At 40.1% G+C, this 22681-nt stretch overlaps 1 protein-coding gene across 1 annotated transcript in view; it reads left to right on the forward strand.

Annotated features, from left to right (window-relative positions):
- The first annotated feature begins 203 nt into the window (after nt 1–203).
- LOC105497775 (ependymin related 1) overlaps nt 204–22681 on the forward strand; it is a 32571-nt gene continuing 10093 nt past the window's right edge. The window contains 2 exon segments of the mRNA XM_011769119.3: nt 204–303; nt 306–819. Of these exon segments, the coding sequence (XP_011767421.3) occupies nt 204–303; nt 306–819 (614 nt within the window).

Consider the following 22681-nt stretch of genomic DNA (forward strand, 5'->3'; position numbering starts at 1 on the left):
AATTTGGAGGAAGAAGTTTGCATTTTTGTCCAGGGGCAATGTACACCGGGCAAACGTTTGCACAGCAAACGCAGCAGCTCTGCTTTTCCTATCTTGATCTTGAACTTGCCCCTCCGTGTGTGATTACTTGTTGAACACTGAAGTTAGTAGAGAAACACACTTCTTGGCACAGTCTCCCGGCAACCCCCCCTCTTTAAAACGCCATGCCTCCCAGGATGCTAGTGGCACCACTGCCACTGCATTTCCTGTTGGCAGCAGTGAGCAGTGAAAACCGAAGCGGCAGCAGGCAGTGGCAGCAGGCAGTGACCCAGGCAGAAATAGCTCCCGCGCGATTCACTAGAGCCTTCCCAGGGCCCTGGTCCTGGCTACCGGGAGTCGCGCGTCCGGATCTCAAAAGCGGCAGAGGCCACCGAAGGGACAGGAAGTAGTTTGGTCCAGACCACACTCCCGGTACAGTGCGCAGAGAGCCGGTGGGAGCCACTCTGATCCCGGACGCCTCAGCTCCCCCTTGGGCTCGAGCTTGCCCTCGGGACGGGGAAGGATGACCGCGATGCCAGGACGCGCTCCCCTCCACACCGTCCCGGGCGCTCTGGGCCCCTGGCTGCTGGGTTGCCTCTGGGCCTGGACGCTGTGCGGCCTGTGCAGCCTGGGGGCGGTGGGAGCCCCGCGCCCGTGCCAGGCGCCGCAGCAGTGGGAAGGGCGCCAGGTTATGTACCAGCAAAGTAGCGGGCGCAACAGCCGCGCCCTGCTTTCCTACGACGGGCTCAACCAGCGCGTGCGGGTGCTGGACGAGAGGAAGGCGCTGATCCCCTGTAAGAGGTACAGGTCACCGGCCCGCGGGGCGGGAGTGGGGAGCGGCGCGGGCCCCGGGAGGGCGAGGTCGCAGGGGCCTCCTGTAACTCTTTCCGGCCCCTTGCAGCTCCTCCCTTCTCCCAGAGAGATCCTTCGCAAGGAGGGTCGCTTGGGGATAGCATGGTAGGGGGCTGGGAGGGGTGCTGCGCCCACCGAGGGCGTCCTGCTGGCGGGGGACTCAGTAACACCCAGCGAGGCGGTGGCAGGTAAAGAAGGGACCCATCCAGGGCGGGATCGAGCTTCAGGGGCCCCGTGCCCAGGTTCGCCCCTGTTCTCACGCTGCTGAGTCAGGCTCTGGGCTCATGGAGCCCCCTGCAGTCTAGGGCGTGTCTTCTGCACTATCTCATTTCTTTCTAGAGCCATCTGCGAGAGAGGCACGCAGAATATGTATTTTCTAAGAAATACTTTTTGTATTTTAAAAGACTGTCGCAAGACTACAAACGGTGTGGGAAATTGATAAAAGAAAATTTCACCCACAAACTTATAAAATTGTTACAGCTATTAAAATTTTGGTCTACTCCCTTTAGGTTTTTTGTTTATTTTAAAGCAAATTTTACATACTATGATCAAAAGCCATATGTTATCCTAATCTTTTTTAACTTAACATTGTCCCTTATAGGTTCTTATTTGCCATGTTACTAGCTGGCCTCCTATTTTTAATGACTGCACAGTACTCCTTACAGGGGCAAAGCTGCAAGTTTCTTTTAAGAACTGGTCTGACCATTCACCTTTGCACATCTGTTGTGACAAAGGGCACCCTCTTTTTGAGACGTCATCTTGCTTGTGGCCCCTTTAAGACCTGATTTCTAATTTGGGATCACCACCTGTCTCCTTTCCAGAGCCCTGCCATTCCCCCTAAGTGTGTTCCTCTCACTGCCTCTCTTTATGGCATTTGTATCATTGGGAGTTGCAAAGTGAATTTTCATGGTTTGAAACTTCAGTGGACTGTAAGATCTATAGCAAAAGGGCACTATTAGTTTATAGAACAAAATCAAATTTGATAATATCATTTATTCTAAAAGCATTTGTACAAGTATTAGGTGACGAAGAAAGTGTGGAAAGGGCAGACCCTTTCAAACAATATCAAGGGTGCAAAATAATGCATTATGAAATGCAGAGCAGCACAGTCATCATGGTGAACTGGGAATTGATTACAAGTCTTTCAAGAACATGAATGTTTTCAGTAGGGTATTGAAGGGCATAGCAATAATAATAACAACCAACAGTTGAATACTTCTTATATATGAGGCATGACACTGAGGATTTTACATGTATTATATAATTTAGTTTAAATCTCACAATAACTTGACAGTATAGGTTTTATGATCTCCATTTTACAGACAATAACTCTGAGGTCTGGGGAGATTAAGCAACTTTCTTAAGATCACACAGCTAATACTTGAGGAAGCTGAGTGGATTCTGACGCCTATGGTATACCAGGTTCACATTCATTCATTCATTTATTTAATAAGCATTTGTTCATGTTAGGCACTGTGTATAAACAGAGTGATTCCTGGCTTTTGGGGAGGTCAGAGTCTGGAGGTGAAGTCACATAAATAAAAAAAATTCCCATACAGTGGTATGAGGGGTGAGAGCTGGGGTGTGATGAGAAGAACTCAGCTGGGCACCTAACCCAGGCTTCCTGGAGGAGCTGAAATGAGAGTGAGTTCCAAAACACCTGTAGAGGTTTCCCAGGGAGATGTGGAGAGACTGCTGGTCCAGGGGGATGCAGGTGTATCCATGCCTGGTATGTGTGCCATCCTGGAGTGTATAGATCTGAGTAAATTCCAAAAACCGCAGACCACTCATTATTAGGGCTGAAGCACAGGACATGGCGAAGGGTCATACTGAAGGAGTTTTAAACCGTGGAATTTGTGATTAGATTATATAAAGATCCATGGATGTGTCCTTAAGGATGCATTCCCATGATATGGACACAAAATGGAGCAATGTGGAGCAAGAGTAGAAGTGAGAACACAACCTTGGAGATTTTCGTAGTGGTCCAGGTGAGAGATGGGTAGTAGCAATGGGAATGGTGAGCAGGGGGCAAATGAATGCATCAGGGAAGTATTGAAGAGGTTCAATTGAGAAACATGTAAATGATTGGATGGGTTGTGGCAGGTGTGGTGAGGGAGAGGAAAAAGTTAAAGAGGCCCCCATTTTTGGCTTGTGAAGCTAATGGTACTGATGGCATAGGGTAGATGGTGATGCTGTTCCTTGCAACAGGGTTTGACTTTGTGTACTTCTAATTAAGGGTGAATTGGTATCCTATGTAATTTTCTGTGAAGACTTGTACAGTAGTGGTGCATTGATGAATAGTCATATTGAAGATGGACTGGGATGACCCAGAGCACACTGCTGAAGCAGAGGAGTGTGCCAAAGAGAAGGACAAGGGTTAATCTCCCCAAAGGTAGTATTGTTTTTTTACAATTAAAAAAATTAGGCTTTAGAGTCAGACAAATCTGGATCTGAGTCCAGACCCTGAATATGGGTCTTTGGGTAAGTTACTAAAGTTTTCTGAGTCTTAGTATCCTCATTTACAAAATGGGAACACTTATAATGCCTAATTTATTGGATTATTGTGAGAATGAAATGAGTTCAAGTATATAAAACATAAAGTACAATGTCTGATAGTACACACAAGATGCTCTGTTCATGACCAGGGTTGGGACCATCACTACCACTATCATCATCATCCTGGTAAAGTTACCCGAGCCCAGAGACTTGCTACCAGCCCTTTGGGCTCAGAAACTTGATCCAGCAGCACACACAGACCCTTCCTTTGGGAGCAACCTGTGAGTAAGGAAACTCAAATGCTAAACTGTCTATTTCAATGAGTTTTATCGCTGGCATGTGGACCAGGATTCTCAAATCCACAAGACTAGGTCATTCTCTCCCTGTAGTCAGAACTATGTGGGGAGCCAAATTATCATCAGGCAGTTGTGAGCAAAGAGTTGGAGCAAATTCACTGAACAAACATCTAATAATTGCCTGCCCTAGGTTAGGCTATATGCGCAATATGGAGTTTTCCATCATGAATAAGACAGGCCAGCCCGGGGTAAGGTTTGATGGTAATCAGGCAAAGGCAAAGTGATGCATTCATTTTCACAATAGAGATGAGTTGGTGGTTCTGTGCTACCCCAATTGTGCTGCTCCTGACCCCTTCCACTCGGAATGGACCCTTGGTGAGTACTGCTCAAGTCTGTTTGAGCAACCCTTCTTCCATGACTCCATGACTGATTAATATAACCTTTAGATGTGTGTTTTATACCTTTAGTGGAGTCACAGCCAACTCTTGCTGGCCTAGAAGCATTTTTGCCCCTTTGTGGTGATTTCTCATTCCTCTGCTCTAGTCCAATAGGTGCTGGTTTCACAGTTAAACTTCTAAAAGACATTTTTTTTCCCTTTCTTTCCGAGTTCTTGGCAAGATTCTTTCTCACAGTCACATCGCTGGCCCTAAGTCAGATGTGGAAAAGAATGTTTAATGCATAAACACATTTTTAAGCTCTTTAAGTGTAGATTTGTTGGAACAAACTCAGAAATTTTTTCAGGTATTAACAGTCTGGCCAAGCAACCAGATGTTATTTGAAGAAAATATGGATGAGTTGTCTCTTCACATTTATGAGTAAGTTGAGAAGTAAGTTTTAGAATTGGATCTACTTCTTAAGATTTTCATTTTTTATCCAGATAGTTATGGAAAATCCCATTGATAGTTACTGTGGAATGACTAGGATTTTCCAGGCTCTCTTTTCCCTGAGATGATGGAAAAGATTAAACAACTTTACAAGCTTCAGATAAGACAAGCCTGAGCAGCGAATGGGAAATTTTAGTAATTGATACCATTTTTATTTTCTAATTCCAACTGTCTTTTCCGACTCCTTGACTAAATTCACAAGTATTTATTTGAAAGACTGAAGGAAAATCAAGAAGATTATTTTCATATTTCAGGCAACATTTTGAACTTTATGGGGGAAGCAACGTTGATACACAATGAACCCTCTGAGGCCACCAGTAACTTTAGGCTTCCCCTTACAAAATGGTGGCTTGGGTGTTGGAATCAATGAAGCTCTTAATGCAGAGTGAGCAGAGAGGCAGTAAAACAATACGCACGGTCTGGTATCTTGGAATATTATTTCATCACCAATCCTACATGTTCTATTAAGGATTTGTATTTGTAAAACATGAAAAATATGTCACAAATGGAGCAGCAGGTGGATTCTTATTCAAATTCTGATTAATTCATGTCTGCTTCTCTTGATTCTCCCACAGCATATTATTTCTTGGAGAAGAGAATAACATTAACCTTCTCTTTCTTTAAACAGAGAATCAGCCTCCTGTAGTGGAGAGAGCAGGGGGATTCATGTTAGACCATGATGGAGTGACAACCATGGCCTCTAATCCTGCCTTCACCCCAATAAGGTCCTCAACATTTCAGAACCTCTGTGTTTTTCATCTTTTAATTTAATTTGAATAATGCCTACAATGTTGATACTAAATCACTTTTAGGCTTTCATTTGTTAAATGCTAGGTACAGATAGGATTAAATGATACCCTGAAGGCACCAATTGTACTTTTATTATATCAGGCTGATTCACTGTTTCTAATGCAACGAACTTGACACAGATTTTAAATTTTTTCTCAACCTATCCCATTATGTAGACAAATTAATTCAAAGTTATTTTTCTTCCTTCTCTTTTTCACCTAAGCCTGTCTTATGAATAGAGAAAGAGAAGAGGCTACCTTGAAATGCCTCGGGCCCAAACTCAGAAGGCTCTGCACTCAATTGAGCCTCCCTTCCTACTAAGAATGGAATAATGTTTTTATAGGGGTGTTGGTCCAAGTATCAGCTGTGGATGATTAATTCCCAGGGCTGTTATCACCTAAGGTAACTTCAGTAATCTTATGTGTTTGGAAAAGAGGATGAGGATTATGTTTCAAATCCATTATTTTGTTTTATTTTGAAACAATCTCACACCTACAGAAAAGTTGCAATTATAATACAAAGAACTTCCCCCCGCCTGAACTGTTTGATAGTAAGTTGCCAAACTGATATATCCATGATCCCCAAATACTTCAGTGTATTTCCTCCCAGCAAGGACTTTCTCCTGCATAACCACAATACAACCATATAAGTCAGGAGATTAACACCAGTTCATTTTGACCATCTGAAATTCAGGTGTCATTCATGTTTTGCCAGTTGTTCTTTGTATGTTTTTCATAGCAAAAAAAAAAAAAAGAAAGAAAAGAAAAGATTTAAGTGCAAGCATTACATTTAAATGTGGTGTCTCTGTGGTCTCTTTCTGTCTGGAACAGTTCCTAGGTATTCCTTGCACTTTAGAACTTTTAAAGATTGCAGGCCAGTTATTTTGTAGAATGTTCCTTGATTTGAGTTTGTCTGATGTTTCCTCATAATTAGCTTCAAGTTACTTACCTTTGGCAGGAATATCAGGGATAATACTCTCTTCTAACTGCATCCTGATGTTCACTTTGATCACCTGATTGACTGCTGTCTGCCAGGCTTCTTCACTGTGAAATGATACATTTTTTTTTTAATTAACAAGATTTGGTAGGGAAATATTTTAAAACCATGTACATATCCCATTCTTCATTAATCTTCTGAATTATACTTTATTTGTATCAGTGTGCACTCAAGCCTTCTCATTTTGTTCTATTTGCTCTCATTGTTTACTTTGCTGTTCATAATGTCCTAGATTTGGCCAGTGGAAGCCTCTTCAAATTGGTTTCTATGTTCTTTTGACGTGTTTGAGCACTTCCTTGCTTTTTGGCACAGCAAGATATTCCAAGATCATCTTTATTTTCCTGCCCTAGTCCTAGGATAAACCATTTTTCAAGAAGCCCTGGTTACTTTTCTTGGAGAATAATATGTGGAAGTCAGGACCTGTGCTGTAGTCATGTTCAGTGCTATCAGGTGGCACTGCTACCAGGTCCTCTCAAGGGACAAAGCACGGGGTGTTAAGTTTGAATACACACACCCCTCCCCCCACACACTCATACATATATACACATTTACATCTATATTTATTTCTGAACCTCCAGTTCTAATCCATAGAGGTGTTTAAACTGATGTTTTCTTTCTAATCCAACACTACATGGTCCATTCTAGTTTTTTTTCCCCTTTCATTTTTGCTACTCCCTTCTCAGACAGTGAGAAAACTGGCTCGTAATATTCAATTGCAGTAGGTAACCAGTCATGTATCGTTATGCTGTCTCCTTCACACATGGGCTCCGCACTCCAGGCCAGCCCATGTAGAAGCATATCTTCCTTGGTCCTACTTAATGGCTTTAGTCTAAATTGTTCAAGAGAAAGGAGAAGGTCAAATTATGTTCTTAACATATGTTTATATTCCTTTGGGCTTCTCAATATGTCATCATTACAGATCCTCAGAGGGTGTCTCTGTGTGGCTGGGGGAGGCAGACGAATATAAAGTGCTCAATAAATCTATTTGATCATGAATTTTGTTTTGCATGGATTGGATTTTCATTTTAAGAAATCATGACTTTGTGAATATTAGGAGAATGACTTCTCCTTTGACCTTTACCCCATCATTTTGGTCTCAGATGGCTGGAGCTAGCATATTCTTTTATGAGCTCAGTAAGTCTTGACTGCTTGTGGCCTCCTGATCCTCAAAGAATAAGCCATGCTGATTTGCAGTACTTGAGTTTTGCAGTATTTGAGTTTTTCTTCAAGAAACAGATTTTCTTGGAAGCACACAAAGTTTGATTTAAGGGACTTAATTCAGTGGGTCTATAGACCCTGGATTTCAGAGAACTAATGCTGAGATGGGGAGGGAGAAGCAGGCACTAGGGAAAAGAGATCCAAAGAAGATAAGCCCAGGCGAGTAAGGAGGCTGATGGAATGTAAGACTAATTTACAAATGGAAGCCAGAGGTGGTCACTATACTGCTTTGAAAACATCTTTACTTTCTCCAATAACCTTGAGCTGTTTCTTCCTGATTCTGACCTTGAGGATGGTGGTCAGGGGCAAAGTGCCCAAAGATCTGAAAATATTCCACCAATTAGTGGTTTGTTTTTCCTGGAATAAATATAATAGTCTTAGATTTCACCAATTCCAGTAAAAAATTTCTATTTTCCCCCTTAACATTTTCTTTTATTTTACCCATCTTTAAATAAAAAAAACTTCTCTTGATCTTACCAGCTGAAATCTCATTCTCCTCTTCTATTTAAAGCAAATCTCTTGCTAACTACAATTTTTGTACTCCTATGCTCTCTTAAAAACCCTCCAATCACTTTTTTCACCATTCTATTGAAAATACTCTGGTCAAAAGCCAGAAGCTGTACATTACCAATCAACTAATCTTTGATCAGTCCTCATCTTATTGTAGATTAATTCCCCAATCTTGATGCACTTTCTTCACTTGATTTTCAACCTTGATTTTCAACCTGCGGGTTTTCTGGTTTTCCTCCTCCCACCTTATTTCCTCTCCTCAAGCCTTGTTGCTCTCTCTGCTCTTCTCTGGACTGCTGATAGTGGACTCTCCCTGGGCTCAGGTTCTCATCTCTTTATGTTTCTACCTATACCCTAATTTTGATATATACTGAATCTGACCATACCTCCATGGTTATTCTGGTCCAAACCTTTATTATGTCTTGGCTGGATGTTTATGATAGCCTCCTAACAGGTCTTCCCGCTTCTGACCTTGCCCCCTTTAGTCTCTTCTCCACATAAAAACCCCAGGGTTCTCTTGAAAATATGTCATGCCACTCCTTGGCTCAGGATCTGCTCCCCAGCCTCTTCCCTACCTTATCTCTGTCACCAGCTCACTCATTGTGGACCTGACCTCAGCACACTGACCCCATTGGCACTTGAATCTGTCATTGCCTCTGCCTCGGAAGCCTTTTTCCTAAGAAGCTGCACGACCTACTCCCAAATTAAACTGTTTCTCCACTCAACATTCTCAGTGCCCCCTAACTGCTTTATATTAATATATCTAAGGCACTTACGACTATCTGGCAGAGAGTTTAATATTAAAGTTTGTTCCTTCATCTCCCCTACCTTCCCTCACGCACAGTAAGGCTCCATAAGGCCAGGGGCTTTGTACGGTTGTTGCTGTATCTCTAACTCCTCAGAACACTTTACATTCTTTTCAACATACTATGTGGGACCTAAATGAATGCTTGTCCCGTACAAAAGGGACTGTGTTCTGATGTCGGAGAAGGCGATTCCCAAGCTCCATTTTCTAACAGCTAAGAGCAGGGCCTGACTAATTTTTTTTTGAATCAGTGAATGAGGGAAATGAATAACTGATAATATACATTCATTGTGGAAGGATATCTAAATAATAGATATGTATTTTCTTTCCTTTCTTCCTTATACTTAAATTTCTTAGACAATAAAATGATAGATTTATGTAATGGTTTCATGGCTTCTCATTTTTATGTTGTTATACCTCTTCTATGTTAAGAATGATTTTTGACATCGAATTACACTGCAGTGTTTTGCAAAGTTTTCCAGTAGGGTTGAAGTAGAGCTTCCCTAGGAGGGCACACCACCACCCCCAGAGAGTGGATGCCCCAAACTCCTTTCGCCCATGAGCCACTCCCCAACTGCCCTCTCATCAGACACTGTCTTCAGTATCTCTCTTGTGCCTCAATTTCAATTTTGGGGAATTTCACCCAATGTGGGCATTTGAGATTTATTTCCAAAGCACTCACAGTTTCTCAGAAGCAGTGCCTCTTTGAGTCGGGAGGCCATCTGAAGAGGAATCAGATCCTTAGCAGGGTGCCTAAGTTACCTTCAGGCCCCCCAAAGAAAGAAGAAACTCTTGGGATGAAGGCTTCCCTAAAGAAGGCAACTTCTCCTGGAGGAAAAGGATATGATGCTTTGGATGACTCCTGCCTGCTCACAGAAGGCTGCTTTTATTGTGGCTTAAAGTTAGATCTTCTGGTAGAGTTCTAGAACATGAGCCCTGCCAATGAACTACAGCCAAAAGCTCACCTCAGAAGAGGCACCAGAGTCACAGACCCAGCTCTCTCGGGGAAGACACTGCTCCAGAGCATCTCAGAAGCCACCGGGGATGCCACTGGCAGATGGGAAGCTGGTGGTGCAGGGCCGAGGGCACACCTCTCTGCCTGATGCAACACTGTCAGCAATAGGTAACATATAACTTATGAAAAGTATCTGTGGCACCATGAATCCCCAGGCTCATTGCCATGGCATCTGGGAGAAGATATGGTGGATGCAAGTCCCTTCCAGGTTGCTTAAAAATACTGCTTCCCAGAGTGTCTCACCAAGATGCTGATGGGCCAGGACATTCAGGCTGAGAAAGGCAGAAGGGGCCAATGACACCCCAGAGTCTCTGGGCTGGCTGAAGTCAAGGGCAGCAGCACTTGGGCAACTCTAGGACAACTCTTGGCAGAGGGACCCTGCTTGAAGTGGGAGGCAGAGGCAGCGAATGTGGAGAAAGCATGAGAGGATGGAAGCTCCCATTTCAGAAGAAACAGGGCTGTGGAGCAGTGAAAGATTCTACCAGTTGGCACTCTTGGGAGTGAAGGATGGGGGAAGAGAATCTGCCCCAGATTCCATATCCACTGGAAATGTCACATCAAGTGCTGTGTCTTGGCATGGATTGTGTTTCCTGTAGGTGTGGGAGTTCTTCTCACAGTCAAGCCCTCCACCTGTCCCTTGTCACACACCTTGTCCTTTTGAATAGAGGTTCTCATCCTAGCCCAGCTTCAGGCATGACCTGGTTTACCCTTGGACCCCAGAGATCTCACCATTCTGAGGTTTCAACTCTCCTTAAGGAGTTAGGAAATGAAGGGTGGGGCCGGGCGCGGTGGCTCAAGCCTGTAATCCCAGCACTTTGGGAGGCCAAGACGGGCGGATCACGAGGTCGGGAGATCGAGACCATCCTGGCTAACATGGTGAAACCCCGTCTCTACTAAAAAAAAAAAAAAAAATACAAAAAACTAGCCGGGCGAGGTGGCGGGCACCTGTAGTCCCAGCTACTCGGGAGGCTGAGGCAGGAGAATGGCGTAAACCCAGGAGGCGGAGCTTGCAGTGAGCTGAGATCCGGCCACTGCACTCCAGCCTGGGCGGCAGAGCAAGACTCCGTCTCAAAAAAAAAAAAAAAAAAAAAAAAAAAAAAGGAAATGAAGGGTGGGAATCCACTTCTCGGACAGCAGAACACAGTTCCTTTTGCACAGGACAAGTATTTATTCAGGTTCCACTTAGTATATTGAAATGAATTAGAAGTGTTTTGGTGGTGTGTAGTCCTCTTTCATCATGCTGAATCAAGCCTCACTCAAAAAGGTCAATTTCTGCAGTTGCTAAAACACAGAGGAATTTTTATAGTGTGTGTGTTTGCATAAGTTTATAAGGAGCTTTGTCACCAGGTCTTCTATTTTAGAAAAACAAGCCATTTTACTCCTTTTATAGTTCAATGCAACTTATTTTATACGAATTTTCTCATTTACCTTTATTTCAATTCATGTTTTAGTCAGCTAGAGAAATGATTCAATTTTTTTTTTCAAAGAACACACTAAGGTTGCATACTTTCAGAGATTTTCAATGTCTGACCACGTCTACTTATTGCCATTTAAATAATGATTGTTTTGGTGTATACAATTTGGGTAAAAATAGTCTTTTTGCTTATATATGTTTATGGCATTTACAGCTCTCAAAGAGAAGTCTGAGGCTGGGTGCGATGGCTCACGCCTGTAATCCCAGCACTTTGGGAGGCCGAGGCGGGTGGATCACCTGAGGTCAGGAGTTTGAGACCAGCCTGGCCAACATGGTGAAACCCTGTCTCTGCTAAAAATACAAAAATTAGCTGGGCGTGGTGGCATGTGCCTGTAATCCCAGCTACGCAGGAGGCTGAGGCAGGAGAATCGCTGGAACCTGGGGGGCAGAGGCTGCAGTGAGCTGAGATTGCACCACTGCACTTCAGCCTGGGCGGCAAAGCAAGACTCCGTCTCAAAAAAAAAAAAAAAAAAAAAAAAAAGAAGTCAAATACCAAATTCCAAATTAAACTTGGTTTCCTTTCAGTAATCTTTTTTTCTGCCTATGTTTTTGAAGGCTGTTTCTATTACTCTTGAATTTTATTAACATCTCCAGGCAAGATGTAAGTTTTAGGGGAACTTTTTTTTTTTTTTTGGACAGAGTCTCACACTGTCACCCAGGCTGGAGTGCAGTGGCGCAATCTTGGCTCACTGCAACCTCCGCCTCCTGGGTTCAAGCGATTCTCCTGCCTTAGCCTCCTGAGTAGCTGGGACTACAGGCGCACACCACTGTACCCGCCTTATTTGTTTATTTATTTATTTATTTATTTATTTATTTATTTTATTGTAGTAGAGAAGGGGTTTCACTGTGTTAGCCAGGATGGTCTCGGTCTCCTGACCTCGTGATCTGCCCAACTTGGCCTCCGAAAGTGCTGGGATTACAGGTGTGAGACACCGCACCCAGTCGGGAACTTTTATCTAGTATTTCTGGAGGTTTGATACTCTGCTTTCTTTTGGTTCCTTACAGAATCTCTTTCTGATTATCTGTTCTGGTTCTCTTACATTACATCTGTCTTCCAAATGTCTTCTTTGCTTTAGCCTTTTCATTATTTCATATGTTTTTTTTCCCCTCTGAATTCTACAATAATACCCTCTAAGTCACTGTCTGTGAGGTGGTTTTTTGTTGTTGTTGTTGTTGTTTTCATTTTTTGTTTTTGCCGCAATCTGCTTTACACTGCCATGACTGCATTTTTAATTTCTAATTTTTTAGTTTATTTACTTATTTATTTAGAGATGACATCTCACTATGTTGCCCAAGCTGGCCTCAAACTCCTGGGCTCAAGTGGTCTGCTTACCTTGGCCTCCCAAGTATCTGGGACTACAGGCCCTTGGCACTGCCACCCCGCTTGTATTTTTTATTTTGATAATGATATTTTTCATCAGAAAGCTATCCTTGTGGTCACACATTATTCCTTTTCAATTGTAAACACAGTCTATCCCAAATCCCAGTGAAAATAAAAAATAAGATTTATATTTCAGAGTTTCATTAAATGTTAGCTGGAAGAGTTTGCATGAGTTTATATTTCAACATGGTGGGAATTGATCTATTTCTGCTAAATGGCATCATGCTGACTCTGCACTGTCCTTCCCATCCTTAGAATACCCCCTGCTGTGTCGTTCTAGAAGCCACGGAGCACCATGGCAACCTGGATATCTCAGTACTAATGATGCTGTTTCTTTTTTTTTTTTTTTTTTTTTGAGACGGAGTCTCGCTCTGTCACCCAGGCTGGAGTGCAGTGGCCGGATCTCAGCTCACTGCAAGCTCCGCCTCCCGGGTTTACGCCATTCTCCGGCCTCAGCCTCCCGAGTAGCTGGGACTACAGGCGCCCGCCACCTCGCCCGGCTAGTTTTTTGTATTTCTTAATAGAGACGGGGTTTCACCGTGTTAGCCAGGATGGTCTCGATCTCCTGACCTCATGATCCGCCCGTCTCGGCCTCCCAAAGTGCTGGGATTACAGGCTTGAGCCACCGCGCCCGGCCTGATGCTGTTTCTTTTTGTGGTGGTAAAACAAAAGCCAGCCTGCACTACTGTCTCATGAGAAATTTTTTATTGTCTTTCATCAGATGAAAGAGTATTCGCCTACACATTGCCAATATTCATCCAGATATATTTTGGGGAAAAAAAGCTCTTCAATTTCTCAAGCCCTTTTTTTCATCTTTTGAACTAGAATCCAAGTCATGGAGGCCCATCACCTTACAGTTTCTTAAATGGCAAACATAATTATTCTTTGATTTTGCTTTTCCTCAGGCTGCATTCTTAAGTAATTTAATTTTCCTTTTGTTATATGTGATTGGCAACAATATACACGATGAGTTTATATCTAACACAATTTTGAAATAGTGTTTTTTCTTTTTTATGTCTCATAATCATTGCAGGGTGTAACTCAAATTTAGTGTACGCCAGCATGGCAAGTGGCCGCAGCTCAATTCTTCCTCCTGAGAGTCAGATGGCCAGCATGCATTACTAATCTATTATAGTGCGTATTAAACAAATCCAAAGTTTGTTCAATTTTTTCCATAAAGACCAAAGTCCTTTTGTAATCACAATATAATATTTGTCTACTCCCTTTTCTGTAATTTAATATATTTTGGATGGCCAAGCAGTTCTACATGGATGGGAAGAATCACTCCTTCCCCCCGTTGAGAGCGAGAAGGCACATAGTGTTTAAGAGTTAGAATGAGTCTGGTTGACTCCATACTTAACTACGAAGTTATGCTCTGAGCCTCATATTTTCTCATCAGTTAAAAAAAAAATAAAAATGCTAGTAACATGTTCAACCAGCTGAATTTGCCAGTCTGTAACCTCTGCTTTGGATGTGTTCTTTTTTTCCTAACTACTCCAAATCATGACAGAAAAACACTTGTCTCTTGACTGTGAAGGCAGTAAATGCTCAGGTTCACCTACACCCAGGCCAGGCTCTGGTATTTTGGTTTCTAGGATTAGTCAAATCTTTGGGCCCTGCTCATTCTGAGAGGGAAGGCTCTCATAGAGTTTTTGTAATGAATTGAGTAGATGTTATCCACAAAGGAGTGGTTTTTATTCATTTCATTAAGGATATTTACAGCTATAAGTGTCAGAAAATCTGACTAGCAAATGCTAAAATATAAGAACATTTGTTGTTTACTCCAGAATTCTTGGGATACATGTTCCTAGGTCTGATTCAACAGTTTCATCAAGACCCCAGGCTTATCTGCATCCCCTTACTCTACCATTCTTAGCATGATGGCTCATAGTTGCAAGATTGCATGTTGACTTGTTGCCTCATGGTTTCAAGATGGCTGCCTCTGCTCCAAGCATTATGTCCTCTCCCAACTACATTCAAAGACAGAAAGTGAAGGGAGTAGCTTCCCTAGAACAAGGACTCTCTCTTATTTTTCTTTTTCCTTTGAGAGAGAGGAGGAATCTCCAGAGGATTCTCTCTCATTACAGACTTTCCTTTAGATCTTCAAAGCCAGAACCAGATACCTTTAGCTCTAAGGGAGACTAAGAAAATGAGTACAATCAGCCCTCCGCATCCATGGATTCCATATCTGTGGATTCCACCAACTACAGATGGAAAATATTCTTTTAAAAAATTAAAAATGGCCAGGTATGGTGGTTCATGCCTGTAATACCAGCACTTTGGGGGGCTGATGTGAGAGGATCCATTAAGGCCAGGAGTTTGAGACCAGCCTGGGCAATATGGCAAAACCCCATCTCTACAAAAACTATGTAAAAGGTCCAGGTGTGGTGGCATGTGCCTGTGGTCCCAGCTACTTGGGAGGCTGGGGCAGGAAGATTGTTTGAGCCTGAGAGGCAAAGTTTGCAGTGAGCGAAAATCATTCCATTGCACTCCAGTCTGGGTGACAGAGTGAAACTCTGTCTTAAAAAAAAAAAGTTAACTATGACAATAAAAATAATACAAATAAAAATATAAAGCATAATCACTATTTATATAGCATTTACATTGTATAAAGATTATAAATAATCTAGAAATAATTTATAGTATACAGGAGAATATGCATAGGTTATACTAAACTATGCATATTATCTAAATATTAAACCATTTTATCTAAGGGACTTGAGCATCTGTAGATTTTGATATCTGCAGGGCTCCAATCTTCCATGGAGTCGAGGGACTACTCAGTATGATTTTCTCAACCTCCATATTGAGAGACAGACAAGGGAGAAGGGGTACAAATGCCTGCTGGGTCTTTTAGGAAGGGGCCCACCATAGTACTCAGAATGTTCTCTCCTTCATCTCTCTATCCCACCTGGATGAATTAGCCCTTCTTTGTTACATAGTAGAGCAATTCATATGTGTACATGTTAAATGATTTGTTTCCCTGTTAAACGTTAACTGATGACAATAAACACAAATATGAGATTTTCTTGTCATGGTTATGATGACTTACATTTATATAACAATTTTATATCTATTATCTCACATTCTGTTCATAAGAATGTCATAAGTTTCAAATTTTTTGATTTCCCTTTCCATATGAGAAGTAGAGAGATGACATTTATGATCATACAGCTCATCAGTAGTAAACTGGGAAGCTTGATTCTTTGACCTAAGCTTTTTAACCTTTTACATTGTCTGTAAATTTTATGCTAAATTAAGAAAATTAGAAAGTTTTTTTCCCTGTTCCTAGTAGGGTAAACTTTTAGTATCTTTTCTAATGCAGAGAAATTAATGAAGCTCTGCATCCAGTTAAAAATTCCAGTGTTTTTGTTGGGTGGGGGTGGGGAGGTGGGACAGTTAGTAGTGTCTCATAAAATATGATATGGGAATTTCCTTTGATCCTGTGGTCCCATTCTATAAATTTTTTGCTGGGATATAAACACAGAAAGGTAAAAGGTTTTATCTCCAATTCATATTCAGCATCATTAATATTAACAAAACTGTAGAAATAATCTAAATGGACATGAGCTGGAAACTAGCATATATATATATGCAAGGGAAATGGGGAAATGTGAATCTGTTAAAATTATTGTAAGGCAATTTCACTTGTGAATATTGATATAATAAGTGATTAAAAATTATTTAATAGCAGACTAAGTCCAGCAGCACATTAAAAAAATAATACATTGTAATCAAGTGAGATTTCCAGGAATGCAAAGATGGTTCAATTTTAGAAAATCCAGAAACATCTATAAAATAATCATGTGATTATAGCCTTAGTCTGGCAGAAAGGCAGTTGATAAAATTCAACAAATATTCCTAATACAATGGATTCAGTAGGAACTGATGGATGCTCCTTTAACATAGTACAACCTGTGTAGTTCTTAATTTACTTGAAACCATAGCCCTTTTTCTGCTAAACTCAGGAAGAAGGCAAGGATGCCCATTACTTACATTCTATTTAATATTGGGCTGGATTTGCTGACCAATATAGACAGAGAAGACAAAGTAATTCGTAGTAAGGGATTAGAAAAGAAGAAATTGAAAACCATCTCTATCAATGATATGGATATAGTATACCTGGAAGACACAAAAGACCTGAACATAAAACTAATTCAGACAATAAGAGTAAGGTGACCATATGTAAAATTAACATGAAAAATCAATAGTCTTCATATACACAAACAATAACCTTGCTAGAATGATAGGGTAAGAGAAAGTGTCATTTAAAACAGCAACAGTGACAACAAAAGATCAACTACTTAGAAACAAATTTAAAGGAAATGTGCAAAACTTGTATAAGAAAAAATTAAAACACTCCTTTTTTGGAACGATAGGATGATTCAACATCATAAAGGTACCAATTCCCCTAGATTTCACTCAATTCCAATAAATGCAAAATAGCAGGATTTTTTTTCAGCTAAGTTGATTCTAAATTTCATATGGAAAAATTAAAAAGCCCAAACATAGGAAAACCTTGGAAAAGAAGGACATAAGAGGAGGATCAGTAAATTTGACCAAATATTGAAACACACTAGTAAGTCTCTGTAATTAAAAAGTGTGACATTGGTGTGTAAATAGTCTATTCAGTGGAATAAAATAGAGTCTTGAAATAGATCCACATACATCTGGAAATTAGGTATATGATAAGGGTGGCATCTCAAGTCGCTGGGGAAAAATGGACTTACTAATCAATGTGGTGTTGGAACAACTGAGAAAAGATAAAACTGAATCCACATCTCACACCATACGTAAAAATAAACTGCAAACCCGATTAAAGATCTAACAAACAAAACAAAACCACACAGTTATGATAGAAAACTTGATGCATTCCTTTATAATCTGAGAGTAGGAAACTTTTTAAAAATATGACAAAACCCAGAAACAATAAAAGGAATTTGCCTTTTAAAAATGAAAAATCCTTTGCATTGTAGAAAAAATTTAAATAAAACCAACAAATGGCAGGGGAAAATAGGGGCAATTTATATTAAGTACAAAAGGCTAATTAATTAATGATCTATAGAAAATAGAGAAGAGAAAAAATCCTGATGTGCAGAGAAATGAACAGTCAGTTCATGGAAAAATAAAATCAGATGATGCTTAACATATGAACACTCCACCAACTATAATGAAAGGAGGTGAATTAAAATTACACTGCTCTTTGAAAAGTTAGTGACTGAGAGGGCACAATGGAGGCTTCTGAGGTGCCTTATCTTTGATCTGGGCTGGAGATACTCAGATTGTTCACATAAAAATTTCTCAAGCTCCACACCTGAAATCTATGCAACCTGTTGTACAAGGGGACTTTTACAAGTTCATAGGAAAAGAGAATTAAAACATACAAATAAAAAAATAAACTTATTTCTTGACACAAGCCCCATCAACTTTAATACACCTTTGTAAGTGATAATACCTGCCATTTAGTCCATCCTTAACAAAGTGAGGTCCTGGGAATTTAACCATGTCAATGCAGTCTTTTTTACATATTAACTGAAGAAAAATTATATATATATAATACATATATATATATATATATTTTTTTTTTTTTTTGAGACAGAGTCTTGCTCTATCACTCAGCCTGGAACGCAGTGGCATGATCTCAGCTCACTGTAAGTTCTGCCTCCCAGGTTCATGCCATTCTCTTGCCTCAGCCTCCCGAGTAGCGGGACTACAGGTGCCTGCCACCATGCCTGGCTAATTTTTGTATTTTTAGTGGAGAAGGGATTTCACCATGTTAGCCAGGATGGTCTTGATCTCCTGACCTTATGATCTGTCCACCTCAGCCTCCCAAAGTGCTGGGATTACAGGCATGATCCACCGCACCCAGCCTCTTTAAATATTTTTAAAGATTAGGAAACAAGAAGTCAGAAGGAGCCAAATCAGGACTGTCAAGTGGATGATTAATGATTTCCCATAAAAAATCTCATGGAATTGTCCTTGTTTGATGAGAGGAATGAGCAGAAACATTGATATGGTGGAGAAGCTCTGGTGAAGCTTCCCTGGGCATTTTTCTGCTAAAGCTTTGGCTAATTTTCTCAAAACACTCTCATAATAAGAAGATGTTATCATTCTTTAGCTTTTCAGAAGGTGAACATGCAAAATGCCTTGAGCATCCAGAGAAACTTACCATGACTTTTGCTCTTGTCCAGCTTACTTTTGCTTTGACTGGACCACTTCTACCACTTGATAGCCATAGCTTCGACTTTGCTTTGTCTTCAGGATTGTGCTGGTAAAGCCACATTTCAGCTCATGTTACAATTCGTAGAAGAAATCCTTCAGGATCTTGACCACTTGTATAAAATTTCCACTGAAGGGTCTGCTCTTGTCTGCATCTGATTGGGCCACAATTGTTTTAGCACCCTTGGGAGTGAAAAGTTTGCTCAACTCAAATTTTTCATTCAGAATTGTATAAGCTGAACTAATTGAGGTGTCTGTGGTGCTGGCTATTGTTTCTCCTGTTAATTGTCCTGTACAATTGTCCTGTATAATTTTCTCCTGTACAATTAGGGCATGATCAACATTTTTTTTTTTTTTTTTTTTTTGAGATGGAGTCTTGGTCTGTTGCCCAGGCTGGAGTGCAGTGGTGGGATCTTGGCTCGCTGCAAGCTCCGCCTCCTGGGCTCATGCCATTCTCCTGCCTCAGCCTCCTAAGTAGCTGGGACTACAGGGGCCCACCACCATGCCCGGCTAATTTTTTTGCATTTTTAGTAGACAGGGGGTTTCACCATGTTACCCAGGATGGTCTCAATCTCCTGACCTTGTGATCTGTCCACCTTGGCCTCCCAAAGTGCTGGGATTACAGGCGTGAGCTACCACACCTGGCCTAAGATTTTTTTTTCCTCACAAATTGATGTGGATGAACTGCCACTATGGGCTTAAATCTTAAATCTTAATCTTAATACTGAGTCCTACCTTTGTGAAATGAGTTATTTATTTGTAACTGCTTCTTTGGAGCAATGTCACATAAACTTTTTGTAAAACATCAGTGATTTCACCGTTCTGCCACTTGAGCCTCAAAATAAATTTAATATTTGTTCTTGCTTCATTTTAGCAGAATGCATGTTGCTCTGATAGGAGCTCTATCCAGACTGATGTCTTATCCTTCTTAGTGCCTCAAACTAGATCCTGTTTAGGCATGTTATAACAAGTGTTGTGAGTTTATTTTGGTGAAAAAAGTTGGAATCCATACATAGTTTTTTCATAATACACTTTTTCCGTGAACTTTTTAAAGACCCCTCTTATAGATGTTATACTTACTAAAAATGTTCTTAACAAAAACCTAGTAGTCAAATACCATTTCTTACTCCTCAGATTAGCACAAATTTAAGTTTGACGACATGCTCTGTTGGCAGGACTATAAAGAAAAAAGGCACTATAATATAATGCTGATAGGAATGCAAAATAGTACAACCCTGTGGAGAGAAATCTGGTAATATTTAACAAAACCACAAATACTTTTACCTTTTGACCTGGTAATTCCACATCTAATAATTTACCCTAAACATACAACTCGAAAACAGCACAACGCAAGGTCATTATTTTTGTTAATATCAAAGGAATAGAAACAACTCAATGTTTATTGGTAGAAGACTGGCTAAATAAATAATGATATTAGCTCACAGTAAATTTATATGGCCATAAAAAATGAGGATAGTCTCTAGGCATTAGTGGGGAATGGAGAAAGCAAGATGCAAAAAAGTCTATATAGCATGCTACTCTTTCTGTAAAGAAGAGGAGAAAATAATAATTCACATATGCATTTGCTTATTTTTTGACAGACATGCAGGAAAAACAAAATGGAAGCAGCTGAAAAGTGTTATCTATAAGGAGCATGAGGAATGGGGAAGAGGAGATAGGGATGGAAGAGGAACTTGCCTCAATGTACCATTTTCTGTCATTTTGAGTTTTGAAATATGAAAATTTTTACATATTTAAATAATAAAGTCAGAGAGGAAAAGTGTGAAGTCCCTGAACTGGGAACAAACTAAAAGAAAGGAACCTAATGATCTATCAATCTGGAAACATAACCACACAGAGAATAGGCTTATTCTAAGTAAATTTTTGACACAATACTGACTCTCAATACTAGGGAATTATATTCTAAGGATAAGAAGAACTACAATGAAATCTTAAACTTCACTCGGTAATTTTATTATTTATAATAGTTTTGAAGTTATTATTATTTCAAAATTATAGAATAAAGCAAATAAATGTTTTTGTCAATGTTTTCAGGAAGCATGATTTTGATTTTAAGAGAAAATATATATAAATACAAAAAATAGGGGGAAAACCTGTAATGTTAATTTAAATGGAAAATATCTATATTAATTCATGAGTTTTTTTTTTTTTAATTGGAAACTCTGACTACCGAAAAGCGTTCAAAGCAATGACGTCTCAATGGCAATGAGCACATCTAGTGCCCTGATGTCAGTTTCTAAGTTGTTTCCCCACTAAGGGTAACTAGAGTTTTTTAGAGAAATGCTTGATTTCAGATCTGGGGCAGGGAAAGTTCAAGGTTAGCCTGTGCCACCTTGTGTCATAGAACATCAGGAAGCACTCAGAGACCAATAGGATTATGTCAGAAGATACATATACCAACTTGAAGGAGCTCCCTCTGACCAAACTTGGGCAAATTTTAGCATCAAAAGGAATAATGACTTTAATTGTTTGTCCTACATTGAATAAATAATAAATCCACGAGTCCAGTGTGGTACTCAGTAGATTAAGATAGATGGATGTCATTTACTATACAATTGGTACTATGATCCCAACTCCCAGTGAAATAATTTATTCAGGAAATGGTTTTACCTAAAACCATTAGGTGATAACCATTGGGTAATACAACATTTCCAACATCACAAAGTATCACTCATCAATTACTTGCCAATTGCAAAAGGAAACACTTTTATAACAGATATCTGGAGTTACCATATAACTTGGTGATCAAAGTTAGCAGCATTAATCGTGGGAAGGTACATCACCTGTCTTCAGATATGATAAAGTCTGAAGTGTACAACCTCACCAATGACATGTTGTTTACAAATATCTTGGAACTCAAATAAAAAAGAGCCTTTAGACTTCATATCCATTTCATAAGAATGGCAAAAGCTCAAAGAGCAATTTAAATGACACCGTGAGGAAACTGCCAAAAAAAACCACAATGTGGAATATCTGCAAACCTGAACTCTTCAAAGAGTCAATGTCATGTTGGAAAATAAAAAGGTAGGAGTACTGCTCCAGATTTTTGATAGAGACATAACCAAATATAATGCTTGAACTTTAATTGGACTCTGATTTGAAAAACCAACTTTAAGATGTATTTGGGGCACCACTTGAATATGCAGCAGATATCAGGGAATGAATTTTTATTTCTAAGATACAATCCTATTGGGACCATGTGGCAGAAGCTCTTGTTTTAAGCAAATACTTAGAAAAATAGAAAAAATACAGTAAAATATGGAGGATTGTTGAGCCTAGGAGGCAGACATAAAAGTGGTCATTATACTAGTTCTTCAACTGTTCTGCATATTTAAAATATTTTATGATAAAAATTAGATTTATCTTTTCACTTAAAAGATTAACAAGGGCAAATTGTTGAATTTAAAATGCATGGTTAGAAAACAAATAAATAGGTACTCATTTGCGTAAAATGAGTAGAGTACATATTGAAAAATCGATGCAGTGTTTGTACACCTATGTTTATAGCAGCATTTTTCACAGTAGCCCAAATTAGGAAACACCTAGGAATCCATCAGTGGACGAATGGATAAATGAAATATGGTGTATACATACAGTGGGATGTTATTCTGCCTTAAAAAGGAAGGAAATGCCAACACATGCTCCAGTGCAGATAAACTCTGAAGATATTATATTAACTGAAAAGAACAAATATTGTGTGATTCCAC

Source organism: Macaca nemestrina, chromosome 4 (genome assembly GCF_043159975.1).
Source record: "Macaca nemestrina isolate mMacNem1 chromosome 4, mMacNem.hap1, whole genome shotgun sequence".
Classification (NCBI taxonomy): domain Eukaryota; kingdom Metazoa; phylum Chordata; class Mammalia; order Primates; family Cercopithecidae; genus Macaca; species Macaca nemestrina.